Source organism: Pan paniscus, chromosome 11 (assembly GCF_029289425.2).
Source record: "Pan paniscus chromosome 11, NHGRI_mPanPan1-v2.0_pri, whole genome shotgun sequence".
NCBI classification, from domain to species: Eukaryota; Metazoa; Chordata; class Mammalia; order Primates; family Hominidae; genus Pan; species Pan paniscus.
Genome location: NC_073260.2, coordinates 71,872,181 through 71,895,068, shown reverse-complemented (window position 1 = coordinate 71,895,068; position 22,888 = coordinate 71,872,181). Strand labels below are relative to the sequence as shown.

General features: G+C 36.0%; 1 protein-coding gene across 2 annotated transcripts in view; it reads right to left on the bottom strand.

The window, feature by feature from the left end:
- Positions 1-22,888, bottom strand: part of TMC1 (transmembrane channel like 1) — a 319,210-nt gene that overhangs the window by 133,215 nt on the left and 163,107 nt on the right. For both annotated transcript variants that reach the window (XM_055091901.2, XM_055091900.2), the window contains exons 6-8: positions 15,038-15,085; positions 9,063-9,234; positions 3,114-3,239 (exon numbers count right to left, since the gene is read on the bottom strand). In XM_055091901.2, the coding sequence (XP_054947876.1) occupies positions 3,114-3,239; positions 9,063-9,234; positions 15,038-15,085 (346 nt within the window). The remainder of the gene's footprint in view (positions 1-3,113; positions 3,240-9,062; positions 9,235-15,037; positions 15,086-22,888) is intronic.

Below are 22,888 nucleotides of genomic sequence, written 5' to 3'. Positions count from 1 at the left end.
GCCAGCCGCCCCGTCCAGGAGGGAGGTGGGGGGGTCAGCCCCTCGCCCGGCCAGCCGCCCCGTCCGGGAGGTGAGGGGCACCTCTGCCCGGCCGCCCCTACTGGGAAGTGAGGAGCCCCTCTGCCCGGCCACCACCCCATCTGGGAGGTGTACCCAACAGCTCATTGAGAACGGGCCATGATGACAATGGCGGTTTTGTGGAATAGAAAGGGGGGAAAGGTGGGGAAAAGATTGAGAAATCGGATGGTTGCCGTGTCTGTGTAGAAAGAGGTAGACATGGGAGACTTTTCATTTTGTTCTGTACTAAGAAAAATTCTTATCCTGTTGATCTGTGACCTTACCCCCAACCCTGTGCTCTCTGAAACATGTGCTGTGTCCACTCAGGGTTAAATGGATTAAGGGCGGTGCAAGATGTGCTTTGTTAAACAGATGCTTGAAGGCAGCATGCTCGTTAAGAGTCATCACCACTCCCTAATCTCAAGTACCCAGGGACACAAACACTGCAGAAGGCCGCAGGGTCCTCTGCCTAGGAAAACCAGAGACCTTTGTTCACTTGTTTATCTGCTGACCTTCCCTCCACTATTGTCCTATGACCCTGCCAAATCCCCCTCTGCCAGAAACATCCAAGAATGATCAATAAAAATAAATAAATAAATAATGATTAAAACTGGTTCGAGAACAAGTAAAAAAAAAAAGAAAAGAAAAGAAAATCGATTTCATGGTTAAAATGGTGAATTTTGTATTGTATATATTGCCACGGTTAAAAAAATAAAAGAAAAAGAAACAAAACAGATGTGGGCCAAATAAAAAAACCTATGTCTAGATTAGAGTCAGGTGCGGTCTCCTTATTGTCAGTGTCTGCTTTCGTACTAAGGGCTCGTATTGTCCTTCTTTCCAATGCTAATGCCTATCTCTCCCCATTGCTAAAATTTGCTTAACTCTTGGACTCCAGACCAAGGCCTGAGACCTTGAAATCTGCCACAGAACTATGGCTATGTTTTAGAAGATCTGAGAACGGTCTGGTCCTGGATTTTGCTAAATTGTCAAATGCCTTACTTCCTTCTGTTGCATCCTCAAAATCTTATTGTTTATCCAAACTGGTACCAATGTGTCACCATCCCACAAGGCTTCTGGGGTCTGATTGTGACTAGGTCTGCTCCCACCTAGACTTGCCAGGTCCCAAATTCTCTCCATCTCTCTTGTCACCCTTCAGGAATCGGGCATCAAGTCTGTTCTGAGATGAAGTAATAACTACAACTTAGGTTTCCCAGCTATGTGCCATGTTCTGGCAACATGTTTTACATAAATTATCTCATTTTATAATTCCAAAAACTCTGTCAATAAGGTACAATTTCATAAGGAACCTGAGTTGTGTAGAGAGACTACACAACTCGATCAAATGTGCACAGCTATTAAATGGAAGATCTGAGATCCTAACTCAAATCTGAAGCTGCTGTCTCCTCCACGATCCTGCACGAGAGATACGGGCAAAGACCAGGGGGGTATTTCTACACCTCCATGCAGTTGGAAAGGAAAGGTAGTCCTTGGAATTTTTATTCAATCATATATTTTGGAAGTTCACAATATTGCTCCAATTTTAAACTTTCTATATATAGTTATCTGAGGTTCCCAAGTTTGGGGACTTTATGGGTCATTAATATTTCAAATATATTTGAAAGGCCCACATAGGGTTGCCAAACTTCTATTTTGCCAGGTAAGAATATTTTTAAAACCTATAATTTAGCATCATTATCACTTCGCTAAATGAAAATTATTTTAATGTACAGACACATGAGAATGCATACACAAAATTTGTAGCTCTGTGGAACGTGGGATGCTGCTTGCCTTTGCCTTCATTTATGATGGATGTGTACATGAGCATGCAAAGGGAGTTCCCAGACTGCAATTTTGTGGTGTTGCAAAAGTTTTCTGGGAAAACCATTGTTTAGAACTTGGAAAACCTTACTCTACAAAACAAAACAAAAATACTATAAATGATGGCTACGCTTCAAGCGCACAGAGAAGATATAGAATATCTTTCTTTATTTTGGATATGAGGTAACTAAGGCTTCAGGAGATTAAGCAATACCTTTAAATAGCATACAAGCTCTTGCAGAACCAAGACTAGAAGTGAATTATCCTGATAGCTATTTCAGTTCTTGTTTTCATCATCAGAGACAATAATACTATACTATCATTTTTACAGCATTACTAGTTAAATAGGCTTGTGAAGGGATAGTTTTTAAAACTTACTACTATTTATAAAAATGATTTATGGAAGAATGCAATCTTTGGCAAAACTAGGAGATGCAAACATGGCTGTTATCACAAACAGTTTCCCTTTTCCCTGCCCTTTCCTCCTCCCCCAACCACCAGGGCAGGGAAATATAGTGTGATCCTCAGGGGTGAATCTTCCCATCCCCCAGAATAGGATAATCATTTGACTTTTCATATGAAGAGTTTATAAATCTGTGTGCTCTGACTGCGTTTGCGTCCACATTAGCATCAACATAAGACTGAAATTGGGTCACTGACATGTTCGGGGAATAGCTATTAGCATAACCTTTAATTGGAATCCTATTTACTGTTCTGTTGGCCTAGCATCTTCTCTGTGCTTTAATGTAAGCTGTCACATGAAAAGTTCATTTGAGACCAGGGCCCTAAAGAGAAACAAGAGTGCGCAATCCACACAAACTTGTAAAATTCAAATATATTATCTCTTTCAAAGAGATGGTAACAAATGTATTAAGCTAAGGAAACTCCAGTTTAAGGAACAAATGATTAAAGATGACCAAAGAATTTAAAAGACTCTAAATAATTTCTCAGAGTTGCTTCCAATTTATAATCATTAGCCCAGTCTCTCTAGTGATAAGAAACAGATATATGTAAATATACATATATTTGGGTATATATGCAGAAATATGATATACATGTTTATGACTGTGACCATTATATATGAGTCATATATAAATGATATATATAGTATTACATATACTATATATACAGTGTATGTGTGTATATATATATATATATATACACATAGGGAATATTCAGAGGATTTAGAAAATCAATACCAGGGAAAGTGTTTCTACTTATAAAAAGTGGCACCATACTTGAGAACTTCAATTTTCTTCTCCATCTTCCATGGTTTGCATTTGACAGTAGCAATTACTTGTCTTTTCTCATCTAACTCTGCCTTCAATCTTTCCAATTCCTCTTCATCAATTTCTTCTTCTTCTCTTTAAAAGTAAAAAAGAAACACCTTAATAAAGTTAAGCTTTGCTTGACTTTGGAACTTAAGGAAGGCAGGTATCAGATATTTAGCTCATTTTAAAAAAATGTAACCATATACAGTCAACATTAGGACCCATAAGCATGAGAACTCAAATCTGAACACTGATGCAGGATTACTGGAACTATTATAACTTTAAGCAGTAGTGTTTGCCTTCCTGAATCTGAATCTAAGCCATTCTGTTTTTTTCTTTTCTTTTCTTTTCTTTTTTTCGAGACGGAGTTTTGCTCTTGTCACCCAGGCTGTAGTGCAATGGTGCGATCTCGGCTCACTGCAACCTCTGCCTCCCAGGTTCAAGCAATCTACCTCAGCCTCCCGAGTAGCTGGGATTACAGGCGCCCACCACCTAGCCCGGCTAATTTTTATATTTTTAATAGAGATGGGATTTCACCATCTTGGCCAGGCTGATCTCAAACTCCTGACCTCAGGTGATCTGCCCACCTCGGCCTCCCAAAGTGCTGGGATTACAGGCATAAGCCGGGCTTTTTTTTTTTTTTTTTTTTTTTTTTTTTTTTTTTTTTGAGACAGAGTCTCGTTCTGTTGCCCAGGCTGGAGTGCAGTGGGACAATCTCGGCTCACTGCAACCTCCGCCTCTCAGGTTCAAGCAATTCTCCTGCCTCAGGCTCCCCAGTAGCTGGGATTACAGGCATCTGCCATCTTGCCCGGCTAATTTTTGTATTTTTATTAGAGACAGAGTTTCACCACGTTGGCCAGGCTGGTCTTGAACTCCTGATCTCAGGTGATCCACCCACCCCGGCCTCCCAATGTGCTGGGATTACAGGCATGAGCCACCGCACCTGCCCTAAGCAATTCTTTTATGTCTAGAGCCTCAAACTCTCTGAACTAGAAAATCTGTGGAAAGATTAATTACAGATATATCAAGATATTTCCCTCTCTTCTTTGTTCCCTTGAATACCTTCCCTCAATTCTACATTTCGTTTAAATATTTTATTTCTCAATAAGGATAATAAATTAGGGGTGAAGATGTCTTTGCCCTTAAAAATTTTGTTAGCCCTGTCTCAAGAGAAAGAAAGAAAGAAAAATTGAAATCGGGAAAAATAAAAATCTATTTCTCAAAGGTAACTTAATGTTATCTGTTAATTAAACTTATAACTTCATTTGGTAAAATTCACCTTGAAATATATTTGGTGGAAGTGAATCCTTTGAAGAGATCTTCAAAGGAATTTAGTTCCTACTGAGTATGAGATGTAGCTTTTCTTTTCTGTGTTCCTAGTATTACGAAAACACTATGCGGTCCAGAACTCAAAGGAAACAAAATCTAAACAAGAGCAACATAATTTTAAATCGAGGCATGCAATACCACATTGTAGAGATCAGCTTTTTGGTAATAGATTATTTCAGTTTTTAAGCTATTGTCCCAACTTCAAACACATCCTCCTACACTTTAATATTGTGGTGCTGGGGCTGGTATTTTGTGAGTCATATTTCTGCTTTGTTAGCTGGGTCAATATAGACTCTGACAATAGGGGATACTGAAGAGGGTCTCTGTCTTTCCTGTGGCTTCCTCTCTGCTTCATATTTGCTTTGTGGGGTGACACTTCCTCCTTAGCATCTCTTCTTCACTTCTGGAGCTGAGCGTCCTTGCCATACTGCAAGTGAATCCTTATCACCAATATTACCAACATTAGCAGAACCAGCTTCATCACCTCTCCCATAGAAACCAACACCACAGAGCATCAGCCCCTCTGCAGAGGCCTGAGTTTTAGCTCCTAGGGTCTTTCCTCTACGCTACAGTGTTTTCGTTTCAACCCTTTCCATTGTTGCTCCAGCCCTTGGGATGGTAGCTGCTTCCAGTAGTTACCGTCACTATGATACTTTAGTGTTCTCTTTTTACTTTTTCTGCAGTCTAATTAACATTTATACCTCCTAACAATTCACTTATTAAATTCTCTCTGTTCAATTAACTGTTGAAGTTTCTCCCCTCACTAGATATTGACCAATAACAAAAATGGTAATCCAATTCAGTATTACTCAGAAAAATAATTTATGACTAGACACAGTAGAAATAAGGCAAAAGCTGCTTTTTAAAGTTCTAGTTGAGGAAAAGGACATATCCACAGTTTTATAGTTCACCTTACAAAATGACTTTCAATCTCCTTTATTTGCCACCAATTTATAGTTTTTAATCATGCTATGATTACTGAAACAAAAATTCATATTAACCCTTTAAAATAACACTTCCTATCGACAGTTTGTTTTTTGGACAATTCAAACATTTTGCTTAGAATAATCATCATGGTTCAAGAGAACCAGGGAAGTACACTCTTCTAAGATACATCTCTGATAGCCATTGGGTTGTTTCTATTTTCATTATTTGGTGTTTATCATATAAAAGCCTATGATTCTGTGTAGCCATGGCATAAAATATTTCAGGATTTTTTTTACTCTATCTATATCCACAATTTTTTTTTTTTAATTTGCCAATTAGAATGATATGTGGGTTAGTTTGTCTTAGGAGGTAAAGATGTGTTTTAATTAAAATGATCACAATTGTTTCCATGCAAACATAGGAATAACTTTAAATTACATAGATAGCAGTTTTATTGAAATATTTTCAGAAACTAGCAAAAATAAAATAAAACAGATGGCAAGAAATTATCAGTAATAAAGTCAATTAGAAAAAATCTTTATGATTAATAATTTAATTGCTTGATATGTTAAGCCTTTAACTTGCCAACCATTTCAAAATAATTCATGATATTTACATATAATTACCTTAAAGCTTTACACTACTGAACTTCCATTAAGAATCACATGTAAAACAGCATCTCTAATCCAACATCACCAAAGAATGAAAGAATTATCTATTTGATGTGTGGATTTGCCAGGTAACTAAACCTACAGGCCAACTTTCAGAGACCCTTTAATAGAAACAATTCTAATACTAATTAAATAGTTTATAAGTTCAGCTTGTCCAAATTTCAAGTCCTTTAAAAATCATATGAAATGTCTTTAATAATCCCTTTTCTAACTATCCCTGTGAGAACAGTTTTCACTTCTCTGAGACTCCAAGCTACTTTGTTTGTATTTCTCTGGGACACATATACTTTATTATGTCATAATAATTTGTATCTAAGTGGCCTATCCCTTACTATATTATGGACTTTTGAAGACTGCAAGATTGTGGGCAATTACATGTTCATATCCAAGTATCCCAAAGATATAAGCAAATTAGGTTGCACAAAAGTAGAGCTGGGTAAATAACTTATTGAATGAACATATGTATACAAAACTTTTCTGGATTGCTCAGGGTTATCATCATAAACCCAGTGCTCAAAGTACACTAAAATATAACAACTACCTCCTCTAAGATTATTATGGTATGGAAAGACGTTTACTCCTGTACTAAATGATCCCAGATTGGTATATCTTTTAAGTCTCTGTTGTTAATTGTTTATTTCACCAGGAGGATCAGGCTGTGTTACAGGGTACAGTTGTTGACACATAAGTTACCCTCAAATATGAAGGTAATTAAAATACTTTTCTAATCAGCATTACAGGAAACCTGCTTTTCTAGAATCACTCAAAGAAAGGGCTAATCATATTAAAAGGCATAGGCATGCCTCATCTAAATTTTCAGGCTAATCTGTGCAAGAATGGTTTTCTATCTTAAGTTTGATATATTTAAACAACAGTTGTTAGGAAGAAGAAGGCATAATATGCTGAATTTCTCACTGCTATGAATATATTACTTATCCACTTAAAACTGGGTCAGGAAAAGCCTGTAATATTACTGGAAATACTCCAAAATGTCTAACAAGGCAGTGTTTTTTTAACTGCCTCCAAAGATAGTTAGCATTACAACCTTGGTTTTAGTTGGTTTCAAATGTTGTGTCAATGCAAGGGAAATTCCCTGAGGCATTACTTGAATAGTTAAATAAAAAATACCCTGAATTAATTAACCTACATAAATGTGCCCTGATTTGCCTACTAATCTTTCTCAAAAATATTATCTAAGATTTTCTTTTAAAAAAAAGATGTTTATCTTCAAAATGAACAATAGAAAATAGACTCTAAAATAGAGAACAGAACTATCAATAATCACAACTAATTTCTGATACTATTTATAATAGATGCACAAATTGTCGCAGCAAAAATACAATTTGCAAAACCTATGGAGACAGTTGGGTTATGTGGAAGAGTGGGAGGTAAGGGATCTTGATTCTCAAGATCAAAATGAAAGTGAGGCCAGCTAGGAAGAGACACTGTCATAGCCACAGGATCCAGTTGCTTCACATGGCCCCATTTCCTAGAAGTTGAGCAGTTGCCATGAGGGCCATCAGCAGACGAAGAGAGCAGAGGAATTCCTGCCCAACTCATCTTTTTAAAAGGATTTTTTTGAGTAATAAATAGAGAGGAAAAGCAAATTTTGGAACACAACCTATATCATGCATACATCAATTGGAGATGTTTTCTCAATGAAATACCACTGTTGGAAAGCATAAGCTTTGCTAAATAGGAACTATTACTACATAATAATGGAACTAACAATCATAGTAATACATGGGACATAAAATGTGTTGCATTTTATTTTTGAAAGGAATAAAGCATAAAGAAACTTTAAAAGCAGATATAAATCAAAAATACTAGAGTCAAAATTTAAAAGCAAGTTTTGTCTTGGTATTCAAAAGGGAGAAAGGAAAAGCTGGGGAAGAGGAGGAGGAAAACTTAGACATGAAGTAGATGGTGTTATTCTTATTCTAAAAGAAACCATTTTTTGTTAATGCTAAGCTTCTCTACTTGACAAATTTTTCATTCAGTTGTTTTTAATGACAATCATTTATAAGGAATAACACAATAGTTAGAGCTATTGAGTATAGAAGTGTGTCATCTTGGGAGGACATCTTAGAAAGTTCCTCATGCTTCAAAGCCCTAGGAGTGTTTGGAGGAGATTCCACCACCTGATGGCGACTCGCATGGCCCTATTACCTGTGAGTTGTGGAACAGGTTGGCTGTTCTCTTGCATTCTTTCCAAGGAGTCTAGGTTTTCTCTTTAATTAGAGGTGTTTTACACGTACATTTTTCCTACCTGCCTGCTATCTGCAAATTTCCAAAAAGCAAAAAGAAGAAAAGTATTTTCTTGGATTTTTCCTAAACAGCATTTAATGCATTATTCTACACAAAGTCAGCATTTACTAAAATGTTTTCCTGGTGGAACTAAAAGATATTGAGTTGTATTAAAAAGAAAATGACAACCCAAATCCTCTGTAACAAGGGCTAGCACACTTTCTTTCTGTAAAGGGCCAAATAGTTAATATTTTAAGCTTTGAGTGAGATGTACAACTCTGTCCCATATTTGTCTTTGCTTTTTATTAATGACCCTTTAAAGCTGTAAAAACCATTCTTACCTCTTGGGCTGGATTTAGCCATAATTTTCCAACCCCTGCTCTGTAAGATAAAGTGATGTTTGCTCACTATTTAGGAGTTTCTACTTAACCTAGATAACAATGCATACAATTAGTGGGGAAATTTTAAAATCTTTAAATTAACTGTAATATGTCAATGACCTATGATAATTCAGATCCTTCATAAGAGAATTTCTCATGGTCCATTTTTAATATATATTCATTTTAAAATTCTATTTTAACCATTAAAATACATTTAATTAAGTAGAATAAAATAGCATCATCAGATTAAGGCTGTCTTTCTAAAAGTAGCTTTAATTACCAATTTTAAGGTCAAAGAGTATCTGAAAGGAGTGATCTTCTTCAGCACTGGAACTTTTGAAAGAATATCAGAACTAACTTACGCTCCTCTCTTTAGCCTCCTCCTCCTCTCTTTTTCCCTTGCCTTCCTTGTTTCTTCATCCTCTGGTTCAGGTTCTGGGTCATCCTCATTGATAACATCTCTGGTCCGTTTCCTCTTTGGTCTCAAGCTCTCTCTTCGAGGTAGCTTATCTTCCTCCTCCTCTTCCTCTTCACCTAAACATAGCACTTGATTCAATGAGTAATGTCAGAAAGTGCTTCCTCCCACTACCAAGCTTATTCTTAGTTTTTAATAACTATTATTACACCTCTGACAGCACAGTCTAGCAATTCTCCACATCGTGATGGGATGCATCATGGAATACATATTTCATAGCCCATCATTTAAATAAATGTATCTAGATTTCCATTTCCATTGTGGTTCACCGACTCAAATAGGTGAATGTGGATTCCCAAATTTTAATAAGTTTTTGAAGAAGTTCTAGTCTTCATTTACTTGAGTAACTAAATAGCTTGGTGGTTAATATCATATCATGACCTCTAAGACCATTCAAATAAGTCCAAGTTTAGAGATTACCATTCCATTACATAATTGTTGAGTGATTAACCACTTCATATTTATTACTACTTCTATCTTAGAACAAAGAAGAGGAACGTTAAAGAGGTGCTACAAACTAGAATAATTTTGGAGAAATTCATTCAACCCTTGAGGTTCCTCTCAATTTAAATTTTCTTCATTCTTGATTCTAAATATTTTTCTCCTTTTTCCTCAATATTTTTGTTCTTTTCTTTAAAAAAAAATAGTAGTATACACATTTGCTTGATCATTTATTTCTTATGAATAGAAATAGGTAACATAAATTTAATGTAAAATTGAGAATAATGACAGCATTATTTTGTTTCATCATCAACAACAATGAATGCCTCATGTGTTCATAACTTTTTAGGATGCTTCCAGGTAAAGAATAGAGAGATAATTAAGATAAAAGATAAAATTTCCTTCACAAAGTTTATAACATAACATTACTATTCCAGTTTCATTTCTATTGCTCCTAACTTCTAACATTTAGCATAAACTATTGTAAAAAATTAAATATTACAGTTATCATTACTCTCTTAAATAGAGGCTACCCCAGAGAAAAAATTATATTTCAATGGAAAACTATGAATTATCTGCAGCATATCTTTCTGTGTTATCTGATTCTGATTTTATGAGAACTATATGACAACTTTGAAAATTATACATAACCATATATAGCAATACAAAACACTTTTTATCTGTAGACATCCAAATGAACTCTTTCCAAAGGAGAGACAAGCCCCCTTTCAAAAACAACTTTGCCTTCATTTGTACAATCATTTCAATATTTATTATCTATAAATGTATCTATTCTTTGGACTTTCCTTTGAACTGATTATAGCATCTCACAAGTTGTTTTATTAGTTAAATATGTTCTTTTCACATACGTGTGAGTCATCATTTTATTTTTTCAAAATTATCTTTAATTACCACTTGTTAAAACTTTTTTATTGATATTTCAGGTATAAGATCTAAATATTACATATATTACTAAATGTCAGGTAGCAGAGAGTAAAAAACAGAATAACTTCACTTTTTTTTTTTTTTTTTTTTTGAGACACAATTTTGTTCTATCACCCAAGCTGGAGTTCAATAGCACAGTCTCGGCTCACTGCAACCTCCAGCTCCAGAGTTCAAACGATTCTCTTGTCTCAGCCTCCTGAGTAGTTGGGAATACAGGTGTGCGCCATCATACCCAGCTAATTTTTTGTATTTTTAGTAGAGATGGGGTTTCACCATGTTGGCCAGGCTGGTCGTGAACTCCTGGCCTCAAGTGATTCACCTGCCTTGGCCTCCCAAAGTGCTGGGATTATAGGTGTGAGGTATCGCACCCGGCCCATAATAACTTTTCTATTATTATTTCTATTATTATATGGGCTTGGAAAACTATATATATATTCTGTCATCCAAATCAAGAATGAGTTTCTGTTTGTTTAATATTGTGGCAAATGTATGTTATTTGAACCCCATCATGGCATTCTGAATATTTACCCTGCTTTTATTAGCCACATTAGTCACTAATTAAAGAAAGGACAAAAACTTGACAGGAGGCGAGAAACAATTCACCCACTAATAACTCACAAACCCAAGCAGCTACTTGGTACTCTGAATTTTAGTATTTTTTGTATTAAAACTAAACTACTGGGATGACATCAACAAGATGACAAAATAGGAAGCCCTGGACCCGCCTTCCCTCCATGGACATAAAAGTTCAACTACAATGTGGAGATAAGCTCCCTTCGTGAGAAATTCGGAAACTAGTTGAAAGGTGCCTGCACCCTAGATGAACACAAAATCAGCTAGGTAGCTGGTAGAAAAATCTGACACACCCTCACACCATAATCCCTCTCTGCTAACACAACACCATACAACTGGGAGAAAACCATCATCTCCCAGTTTCTCCCTGGGGAGGGGAGAAAACAACTGAACCATGTGTCCAACATTCTGATTTTTCTGGAGGTTCCCAAAGGACTGGTTTCTGTCTTGCCAGAATCTGAGCACTGACAGGAAAAGACCTCTGGTTGGGAACCAATGAGAGCAAAGATAGCCGTTTGAATAGTATGCCTCACTCAAATAACCACTCCCCCAATTTAGCACAGAATAACCAGATGATAAACACCAAATCTGCACTTCTCTGGGGAGAAAAACAGTTGGATAGTGCATCCAACACTCCAACTTTTCTAAAAAATGACTGGACTGGCTTCTGTCCCACTTGTCTCCTAGAGCACTAATAGGACCCAGCATATTCTAAATGGCCCAGGGCCATGGAGAACAAAGGTGAAGTTTTGAATTAGTTTGTACTCATTCACCAGAGCCCCTTCCCCCAGTTCAGCATGACACAGTTGGCAAGAATTCCAGCCCTTGACTTGCCCCTGAAATGGGAAATAAAAGACTGAAATATATACCCTGTGTTCAGACTTTTCAGGAGGCTGCCTAAGGGAATGACCAGTCTCAGGGCATGGACAGGACCCAGCATACTGTTGATGCCTGGGGACCACTGGAAACAAAAAAAAGAACTCAGGACATGCTGCTTCCTCAGAAGACACATGTTATGACAGAAGGACACTGGAGGGAACAAGAGATTATGAATTCTTAAAAAGAAAAAGTCAACTGAAAAATCCCTCTTATTGAGAATTTACACACACAAGTCCAGAGACGATGCATACACAGGAAATGTTTGAGAGGCCCAAGAATCTCTGGCCTGCCTCATTGGTGAAACTATTCTCCTGTACAAGGCTAATCCTTCTCCTGAAGGCTGGGAAAGGAATCTGTTTTTTCTAATATATGGATACCAAAACAAACAAACAAAATCAGGAAAAATAAAGAAACAGGAAAACATACCCCAAGCAACAGAAGATAAAGCTCCAGAAACCAGCCCTAATATAATGGAGATATATGAATTACTTAACAGACTATTAAAAATAACTCATAAAGATGCTCAACAAATTCAGAAGAAAAATGCATGGACAAAGTATGAGTTTCAACAGAAATAAAAATATAAAAATAACCAGAGATAAATATTGAAGAGTACAAGACAATAACTGAACACAATAACTGAAGAATAGTGTAACAGAAATTCACTACAGAGGTCTAACAGCAGACTCGATCAAGCAAAAGAAAGAATTACCAAATTGAAAAATAGGATGTTTGAAATTATAGTTAGAAGAGCAAAACCATAAAAAGAATAAGAAAAATCAAGAAAGTTTTATGAGGCATCAACAAGCAGACCAATATACACACTATGGGAGTTCTGAAGGAGAATAAAAGAAAGAAAAGGCCAGAAAGACTATTCAAAGAAAATAATAACCAAAATCTTCCCAAATCTGGGAAAGAAAATGGACCCTCAGATTCAGGAAGCTCACAGACCCTAAATTATGTGAACCCAAATAAATCCACACCAATACATATTATACTTAAATTGCCAGAAGTCAAAGACAAAGACAGAATTTTGAAAGAAACAGAAAAGCAACTTGTCATGTACAAGGAAACCTTCATAAGACTATCATTTCTTAGCAGAAATTATGCAGGCCAGAAGAAAGTAGGATGATATTTTAAAAGTGTTGGAAAGAAGAAACCTGCCAACCAAGAAAGCTATGCTCAGCAAGTTTGTCCTTTATAAATGACAGAGAAATAAAGACTCTCAGACAAACAAAACCTAAGTTAATCACCCCTAGACTTTTCTTACAAGTAATGCTAAAGGAAGTTCTTCAAGTTGAAAAGAGAGGACACTAAAGAGCAACACAAAATCACATGAAAATATAAAACTGTCTGGTAAAGGTAAATATGTAGACAAATACAGGATACTATAATATTTTAATGACAGTATATTGGTAACTTTTAATTGTATTATAAAAGTAAAAAAGTATTAACAGTAACTATAAAAATACGTTAATGGATGCATAATATAAAAATATGTAAATCAAGATGTCAATAACATTAAGTGTCAAGGAAAGTAGAAGTGTAGAGTTTTAGTATGCAATTGAGGTTAAATTGTTTTCTACTTAAAATAGGACTTTTATAATTATAAGATGTTGAACGTGAGTCCCATGGTAACCACAATAAAATTTCTATAGAAGATACACAAAAGAAAAGAGAAAGGAATCAAAGTATATCACTATAATAAAAATCAATAAAATATGAAGGAGAATAGCATGAGATAAAAAAGGGACAAAAGAGCTTTAAGACAGAAAACAATGAACAAAATGGCAAAAGTTAGTCTTGCTCTATCAATAATAACTTTAAATTTAAGTGGATTGAACTACTCAATCAAAAGATATAAAGTGGCTGAATGAATTAAAAGAAACCAAAGAAAAGAAACAACTGTATGCTAACTATAAAAGATTCACTTTAGATTTAAGGACACACATAGGGTGAAAGTGAAGGAACGGAAAATGATATGCCATGCAAATGGTAGCTAAAAAAGAACAGGGGTGGCTATACTTCCATCAGACAAAATATGCTTTTAGTATAAAACTGTCATAAGCAACAAATAAGGGCATTGAATAGTAATAAAAGGGTCAATTTACCAGGAAGATATCACAATTATAAGTATATATGCATCCAACATCAGAGCACCTAAATATATGAAGTAAACATTAACCAAACTCAAGAGAGAAAATATACAGCAATATAATTATAGTAGGGAACTTCAATACCCTACATTACATTCCATAATGGATAGAACATCTAGACAGAAAATCAATAAGGAAACAGCAGTCATGAACAACATTATAGATCAAACAGACCTAGCAGACATATACAGAACATTCTACCCAATAACAACAGAATAAACATTCTTCTCAAATGCGTGAAACCTAAAAATACTACTCTAACATTCCCTCTGCCCTGTCTGTGTAAAAACTGGTCATCAAGAAATCATCCGACCTACCTTGTTTGAGTGTAGATCATAAGACCCTCATTCCAAAGAGGGTCCCTGCCCCATACCCAGAAGAAAGAAATGCATGCTTAGAGAGGCCAAGAAGAATCTAGGCAGACAGGCCTTGTTGTGTTTCCCCACTCTGTGTAAACATTAGATTATACCCTTTTCGTCCAATCATATTTCTACACTGCTATCCACACTTTGTTGAACCTAAGCATAAAAATGGACAATTTTCTCTATCTTTGGGTCTTCATCCTAAGGCTTTAATGAATACAAGTTCTATGAAATTATATGCCTTTTCTCCTATTAACATGTCTTTTGCTTGTTGATTTTTCAGCAAGCAATCAAGGGAACACGGTCTTGGCCCTTATAATGCCAACTGGATAGACTCTAGAGTGGGGATTCTGTTTGCTGAACTTGATTCCTCCTGTGAGACCATCAAAAGTTATCCACACACACTTCTGCTTACATATGGTAGCTCAAGTCCACAAGAGGATAAATTCTTTGAGTTTACTGGTATTCCATAGGAAATGTATCCCAAGTGGCCCATCACCACTTACTTGAGCTTTCCTCAGTCTCGTCTTCTTTTTCCTCCACTTTGATTTGTACTGTTGAGGAAAGAAAACAGTACAGCAATTATTTAAATGCCTGTACAATTGTTAGTAAGTGGTTTTTACTTTTATTGTTTTTATCATAATGTTTTTGTGCAGTTAATACAATTTTTCCATAAACTTGCCAAAATGAGCACGATTTATTAAAGATATACAGCTACAGCATCTTATACAATGCCATGCAAAGATTTTTCTATTTCATAATCTTCAGAGATTTGCAAAACATAACAGTTATAAGCCCAATTCAAAGTTATAAGCTATCAGCTCAATTCAAAATAACTTCAACCAAAATAAATTCTGTATTGCAATAAGTACACTTGGGGTTTGTTGGGTTATTTTATTTCATGAGAAATTGAATTGTTAATAAAGCTATATCCACATGCCCATACCAATTAGGTTAATAACCAAATTAACTACTTAAAAATAGAGAATAATTTATTCCAAACACTTTTACCAAGCATGAAAAAGTCTTTAGAGAAATGCTTAAAGCCAGATCTTTTCTATTTCAATTATTTTTATAGGCATTATATTAATATAGCCTAAATTTCCCAATATGTGATTCCCTTTGGCAATATGGAGATAGGTGATTTTACAGTTCTTTCCAAGACAAAGGACACTTTTTCTGTTTATTCCTCACCCCATAACACATACAGCATCTTCTTCTTAGCTTTGCTTCATTTTTATAAAGGCATATAAAAGTTTTATAAAATTTTTGACACTACAGTAATATGAAAAAATATATTTATTGGCATATTTTTTCTTTTGTCAACTTAATGTTCATTCATCACAGGTTTCTTGCCTTGGAAAAATTAAAATATTTCTTAATAATCGAAGTCTATTAACTTGCTTATAAAACATAATTTTATCATATTTTTATTTAAGGTGGAATGGCATTTTTCCAAAAAAGCAAAGATGACAAACAATGTTGCTGTGAACAGATGAAACAACCTCTGGTTTTGTTTCTGTTCACTCACTGTCAAAGGTTATTATTCAGAACTTGACAGGCATACTGAAAAGGCAACACATGCCAAGAGTGTAAATTCCATTCACAAAGAATATTATTGTAAAAGCACTTTTTGCCTTTAAACAGTATCTGGGTAAAAAATTTTAGGATATGCAAAAATGTTATCACTCAACATCAGCCACAGAATGTGAAAATAAATGTTCTTTTGTTCAAAGTGAACATATGCCTTCTGTTGCTGGCTGCAACTGAATCTACACAGGACAAAGATCTTTATGTCACTACTGAAAGTTTGCAATAATGAAGGCAGACACTTCTAAGGAGATATTCCACATTCTACAATAGGTCATGGTCTTTTATTTGCAATTAATGTCACCACTAAGCTTCTTCAGTCAAAGAAGGATTCTCTAGGAAAGAATTTTAATGATATAAGATTAACATTGGAGCAGGGTGTTATCAGTTATATATAAAGAAGAAACAGCTGAGGACAAATAGCAAATGCTGACCCACAGCCTACTTTGCAATATGCACAACCAAAGCAAATTTTTAAAACATTTGCACAATGTATTAGGATGATTTGTGATGATTATTTCACTAGAATGTGATAATATAAAGTTAATTAAATAAAACAGAAAAACCTACTAAATGAACAAAAATATAAGGAAATCTTTAGGAAAGATTATATATTAAATAAAAAGAGCAGAATAAGGTATCCCAAGCTAAAGAGATAAGCAACAACTCAGTTTCCTCTAATAACCAAGGGAGAGAAAAAGCAGGGCTAGAGTCATGAATCATCTTCTCTGGCACAGAAGGAATAGTTTATAAATAACCATTAAATAAAACCTAAAAGTCCATAAGGGAAGATATTCCCTGTGGTGGCAAGTAGAGAACTAAAACAGAGCTGCAATTTCTCAGTGATGCAATGAAGACTGCTGCAGAAATGACCCAGTCCCTCCTCTTGAGTTGGTTTTCCAATAGTGATTCTGGTCTGTGCATGGTCATCTCCACATTCTCCTTAGGTGCCTTCTTTGCTTAACAGCATTCCTTTGTCTGATCGTGGAACAGTCATGTTTTATAGTCATTGTGATAATACTTGTTTTGTTCTTGATTCAAACCCTCAGCAAAGGTGTCATAAGCATCAAGAACCAAATAGCAGCACTATGACCAGGAGATTTAAGACACTACCAACATCCTCAGAGCAAGCTCGATTTTAATGGAACATTATTTGGCCTGAAAAGTAACTATCAGCACTGGCCTATATCTCCTTCAACTTAAAGCAATGCTAAAGAACTATGTTAAGAACTCCCTCCAAGACAAAAACCTGTGTGAAGAGATAGCTCAGAATACTTGAATGGGAGCTACAAACCCTTTCCTTTCTCAGACAATCTCTGAGATGGCATGTTGCCTTTCCTTCTCTCAGCAGTCCCTAGTACCTTATTCCCAATCGTATGATCTCTTCATGCCTCAGCTGCTCCCCAATGCCCATTGATCATGCACTTTAAAAATAACCTTCTCTCCTGGAGAGTGATGGGAGGATAGTGAAGGAAGAGGAGGGGAAGTCTGTCAAAATGTTGGAGGCAGCAAGCAAAACTGCATTGAAGTATGTGTAGTTAAAAGAGGAATATGCAATAGGAGCAGATGAACTCCTAGGCAACCCAGATCCTCATTTCATGCAGATAGACTCAGTAATTAAAAACAGTAAAAAGAAACAACAGCAAAATGTCACATTTCAGAGGCATAGGAGTCGTTCAGAAAAGTGGATGTTGTTCTGGGGCTTCTTTTTAAATCTATAATGCTGAAAGTAGTTTATGCTTCTTCAGGATAACACAGTGACCAAGTAGCCAGAAGAGTTGAATGGTATTGCCTTTTTCTCTGACCCACATTTACTTCTTGAAGCAATGTTTATAGCTCCAGGTTATTATTTTGGAAATTGAAAATTCACTTATTGAATTACCATTTATTGTGTGCTCACAAAGGAATATAGAGAAAATGCTCTTGGATAAGGGTTTGTAGACAGTAAAAGAAAATACCACTGCCTTTAATGAGTCTTACTATTTGATGCAAAAGAATGACTTTATAGGCCAGGCGCAGTGGCTCACGCCTGTAATCCCAGCACTTTGGGAGGCTGAGGTGGACGAATCACTTGAGGTCAGGAGTTCAAGACCAGCCTGGACAGCAAGGTGAAACCCCGCCTCTACTACAAACACAAAAATTAGCTGGGCTTGGTGGCAGGCGCCTACAATCCCAGCTACTCAGGAGGCTGAGTCAGGAGAATCACCTGAACCCGGGAGGCAGAGGTTGCAGTGAGCCAAGATTGTGCCACTGCTCTCCAGCCTGGGCCACAGAGTAAGACTCCCTCTTAAAAAAAAAAAAAAAAAGGCCAAAGCAGGTGGATCATGAGGTCAGGAGATCGAGACCATCCTGGCTAACACAGTGAAACCCTGTCTCTACTAAAAATATAAAAAATTATCCGGGCGTGGTGGTGGGCGCCTGTAGTCCCAGCTACTTGGGAGGCTGAAACAGGAGAATGGTATGAACCCGGGAGGCGGAGCTTGCAGTGAGCTGAGATAGCGCCACTGCACTCTGGCAAGACTCCATCTCAAAAAAAAAAAAAAAAAAGAATGACTTTATAACAGTAAGGTTTGAGATTAGGTATGGGTTTCTTATCCAGCCTACCTGAGCTGCAACAGCAATGTATTATTTAGCTCTTTTGTGTTTCTTCTCAGGATTCTTTTTTGTGTACGAAGAATGTCAATGTTGGCCCTTCTCATACAAATTGGATGTTTTTACCTCAGACTAAACTTTCTTGATAGGGATGTTAATCAATGGCATGACAGGCATAAATGAACCCATGTCATCCCTGTAGGATGTGAGAGAAATAGAGAAATCAAGGATAGCAACAGGTTCTTTGCTTGAGCACCTGAAGAATGGAATTACAGGAAAAGAAGATGGAAGACTGTAGGGAGAATAGCTTAGGTAGGAGCTGTTAAAGATCAGGACTTTAATCAGATCCGTTGGATTTCAGGTGCTGTCTAGACATCCAAGCATGACATTAAGTAGGCAGTTGAATATTTGAGCCTGGAGTTCAGAAGAAAGGTCTGGACTGGAAATATGAATTAGGGAATTATCAGCATAAACATTGTATTTAAAGCCATAAGACCAGATGAGATAACAAAGAAAATGAGGGTAAACAAAACAGAAAAAGGAGACTCAAAATGGTGAGGAACAGGAGAAGAACAAACTGAAGAAATTAAAAATGAACAATCAGCTCTTAAGTAGAAGGAAAGTCAGAGATTGTGGATGGCAGAAGATGTGCATCAGAGACGTATCATAAGTTGCTAAGTACAATGCGGACTGAAAATTGACCACTGGATTTGACAATGTAGAGAAATTGATGATCTTGGCAGGCATATGTCTAGTGCAGTTGTGTGGGCAAAAAGCTGAATTCAAGTGGCTTTATGAACTGATGGGCAGTGAGTAAAAGGATACAGCTATTTTTGCTATTTAGAATGGTCTTATATGCTGTTAAGAAAGATCTAATGAGAATTGAGAAATTGAAGATGTAGGCTATGAAATGAACCACCTATAATGTAAAGCAAACAACACGAATTAGATTATTAATTCCTCAGTTTTATTTCTGCTTTTGGTTTATCCCTGGGCTGTGCTTCTCTGACTGATACTTTGTTAAAAGACTGAACAACTTACTAATATACCTCTTGCTTAGATTTGAGTCCACTATAGCAATTCAAAAGTATGAAACTAAAAGATGGGGTAGGGAGAAGAAAAGAAAGAAAAAGAATGAGAGGAGAAAGGAGAGAAACAGAAAGAGAAGTAAAAAAATAAATATGGGGTGAGAATTACAGTAAATGATACTGGAAAAGAATAAGCATAAAGCAAAATTTTGCATTTTAGTCTTGCTACATACGACAAATAAATATTTTTAACATATATATATATATAATGTGTAACCTCAGGTTAACTAAACTCAGACCACCTTCAGCTGTCTGTACTATTAATATTTTGCTTTTAAGATAAAGTGAAATTTGTCATATTTCATAAGGAAATTATGAGCCCCTTAACAAAAACGTGAAATCTCTCTTCTCAAGGGGGAAAAAAAGAGAGAAAAGGGAAGACAGACCAGTGAAACTACAAAAAATAAGCTATGATTTTTTTAAAAAAAACCTCTTTAAAAGGAAGCATTCTTATGAATACACACTGTGTAATATTATACTCTGAAAACTCTAGGTATAAGGTCATTCAGTTGCCCCTCAAATTACTAATTTCTGATTATAGCAATACGAATGATGGGGATGCATATTTTGATCTGAAGAAAATTACACATGTGTATGCATGTGTATGTATATAACCTATGCCAAGAACAGCATTTAGATATTTTGCTTTTCTTAAAACCAAACAAAAAGTAAATCAATCCAATCTTCAAAAGGAATGAGCAAAATTAGCCCTAAAGAAGACTAAAGAAGAATTGCCCAACAATGAGCCACTTGGATGCTAGACTGAGTCACCAAATCATATTCAGGCATCATCTCCATATAGAGAATGGCCCAGGATATGGTTCAAATTTGTGCCAAAATCTCATGTCTAATTGTAATCCCCAGTGTTGGAAGAGGTGCCTGGTGGGAGGTGACTGGATCATGGGCACAGACTTTCCCTTTGCTGTTCCTGGAATAGTGAGTTCTCACAAGATCTTGTTTAAAAGTGTGTAGCACCTTCCCCTTCTCTCTCTTCCTCCTGCTCCGGCCATGTAGGAGGTACCTCCTTCCTCAACTTTGCCTTCTGCCACGATTGTAAGTTTCCTGAGGCCTCCATGAGGAGGCTGGAGAGCAGAAAGCAGCCATGCTTTCTGTACAGCCTGCAGAACCATGAGCCAATTAAACCTATTTTCTTTACAGGTTACCCTGTCTCAGGTAGTTCTTTATAGCAGTGCAAGAATGGGCTAATACAGCCCAACACTCTGAATTTATGATAACACTATTGGTGGTTGTGAAGTAGACAACAGAAGCTACTGCATACAAAACTGAATAAAAGTAACAGGGTGCAATTCTTCTTACTCTAGAATAAAATATACCCAAGATTATTAAATCTCACTCAGGTTAACTAAGCAGCTCCCTTTATCTTTGCTACTTCTAGGTCAGGACAAAAAGAAGCTCATGCCATTTGTTTATAACAATCCCAAGTCCTTCAAATGATAGAATTAAACATAATATTTCAGAAGCCATTGAATGAAGAGAATAATTATGTAGTTCTTAAATACATCAAATACCTTAATAAACCTGTAAGCTATAAGACATTTAAAAAATTATCAGGAGTGAGAAACACAGAATGAGATCATTACACTTAAATATCATCAAAGTATCTGGGGATAAGATTTAATGAGAGAGACGTAGGCTGATATTTCTTCTGTGTGTACCAGTATCTTATCTTCCTTAAGACCAGTTTTGTGAAAACCAGAGGGCACAGACATTCAAAAACACCCTACTGGAAACTTGTGTAATAAATGTCCCCAAAACTGGTCATATTTTCAAACATTATAATATCTTGGAGATACTAAATAGTTATTTTCAATCTCTGTGGTTTCAAAATTACAAGGAGAATAATAGTTTTGGTTTTTGGTAGGACTCACCAATCCAAAAGAGGGAGGCAGGCAAAAATTACAACTGTGATAATAGCTGTCACTCCTCAATGTTTTTCCTTCTAGATTACACTCATTTTCTGAGACTCTTTAGGCCCTCAGAAGTAGAAAATAAATAGCTGCTGATGTCTGCTTTATTAAAAACACAATATAAAATAATTGATAAATATAATATAGTTGATAAATAGAACAGGATGAAGCCTATGGAGAAACACATTTTACTCTGAGGTCACAGAGAGAGGACACTAACTCTGAGGCAAACAGAAAGAACAAAAATAGAAAATCTACTCAAAATAAAGATCCCCATTCTATCCTTTTACAATGGAAATAAATCTTTTTTATATACGTAAGAAGGAGGGGAAAGGGATGCACACCAATTTTTTTGCACGTTTTCCTTCTGCTTTTATTGTACATGAAATTATAATTAAACACAGGCTGAGTGAAGTGGGTTGCTGGTATGTTTCCAAATTCTACCACCCCTGAGCTGGAAGAACAAATATGAAATGTGAAGCCTGGTTCTGCAAATGGCAAATTACATGCTGGAGTATTTGTGAGAAACTGCAATTAGGTATTTCACGACACCATCAGTCTACAGAAAGAACAAAAACAGCTCTTACTCTATGTGGTTTGGAGGGCTGGCTTTTTCAAAAAAAAAAACTATACATATTCAATAAATAAATAGCTATTTACAAAGACATTTAGAGCCCTCTGTGGTTATGAAAAAGTAAGTGGTGAGTCTTGCATTTTCTTTGCATTTAGATTGTTTGAGGGAGGGAACATTTCTTATTTAACCATGCTGTCATAATATATATTCAGAGTGTATGCTTTCACATTGCAATTACCACCATAAAGGGCAACCACTGTAAATAAGTGTGGTAAAATGAAATACATTATCTTGTGTGAGGTTTTCTGGTTAAAATCTTTTCTAGTAATAGGATACCAAAATAACAACCAGATGAAAATACAAATGTGCATTATAACCTCTTAGCAGCTGTGCTTATATCCTTGGGTTATTTAGGACAAAAAGGAATCTTTCTGTCCTCCGTAGCATTTTTGCAATATTCCAACTCAAGAAGAAGAATGGTTTTCAGGGTTCATGGATAAGCAAACAAAATGAAACAAACAAAAAACACTAAAGAATTGTGAAAGAACTGAAAGAAGAGGATTGTTCCTAAGGCATAAAGAAGCA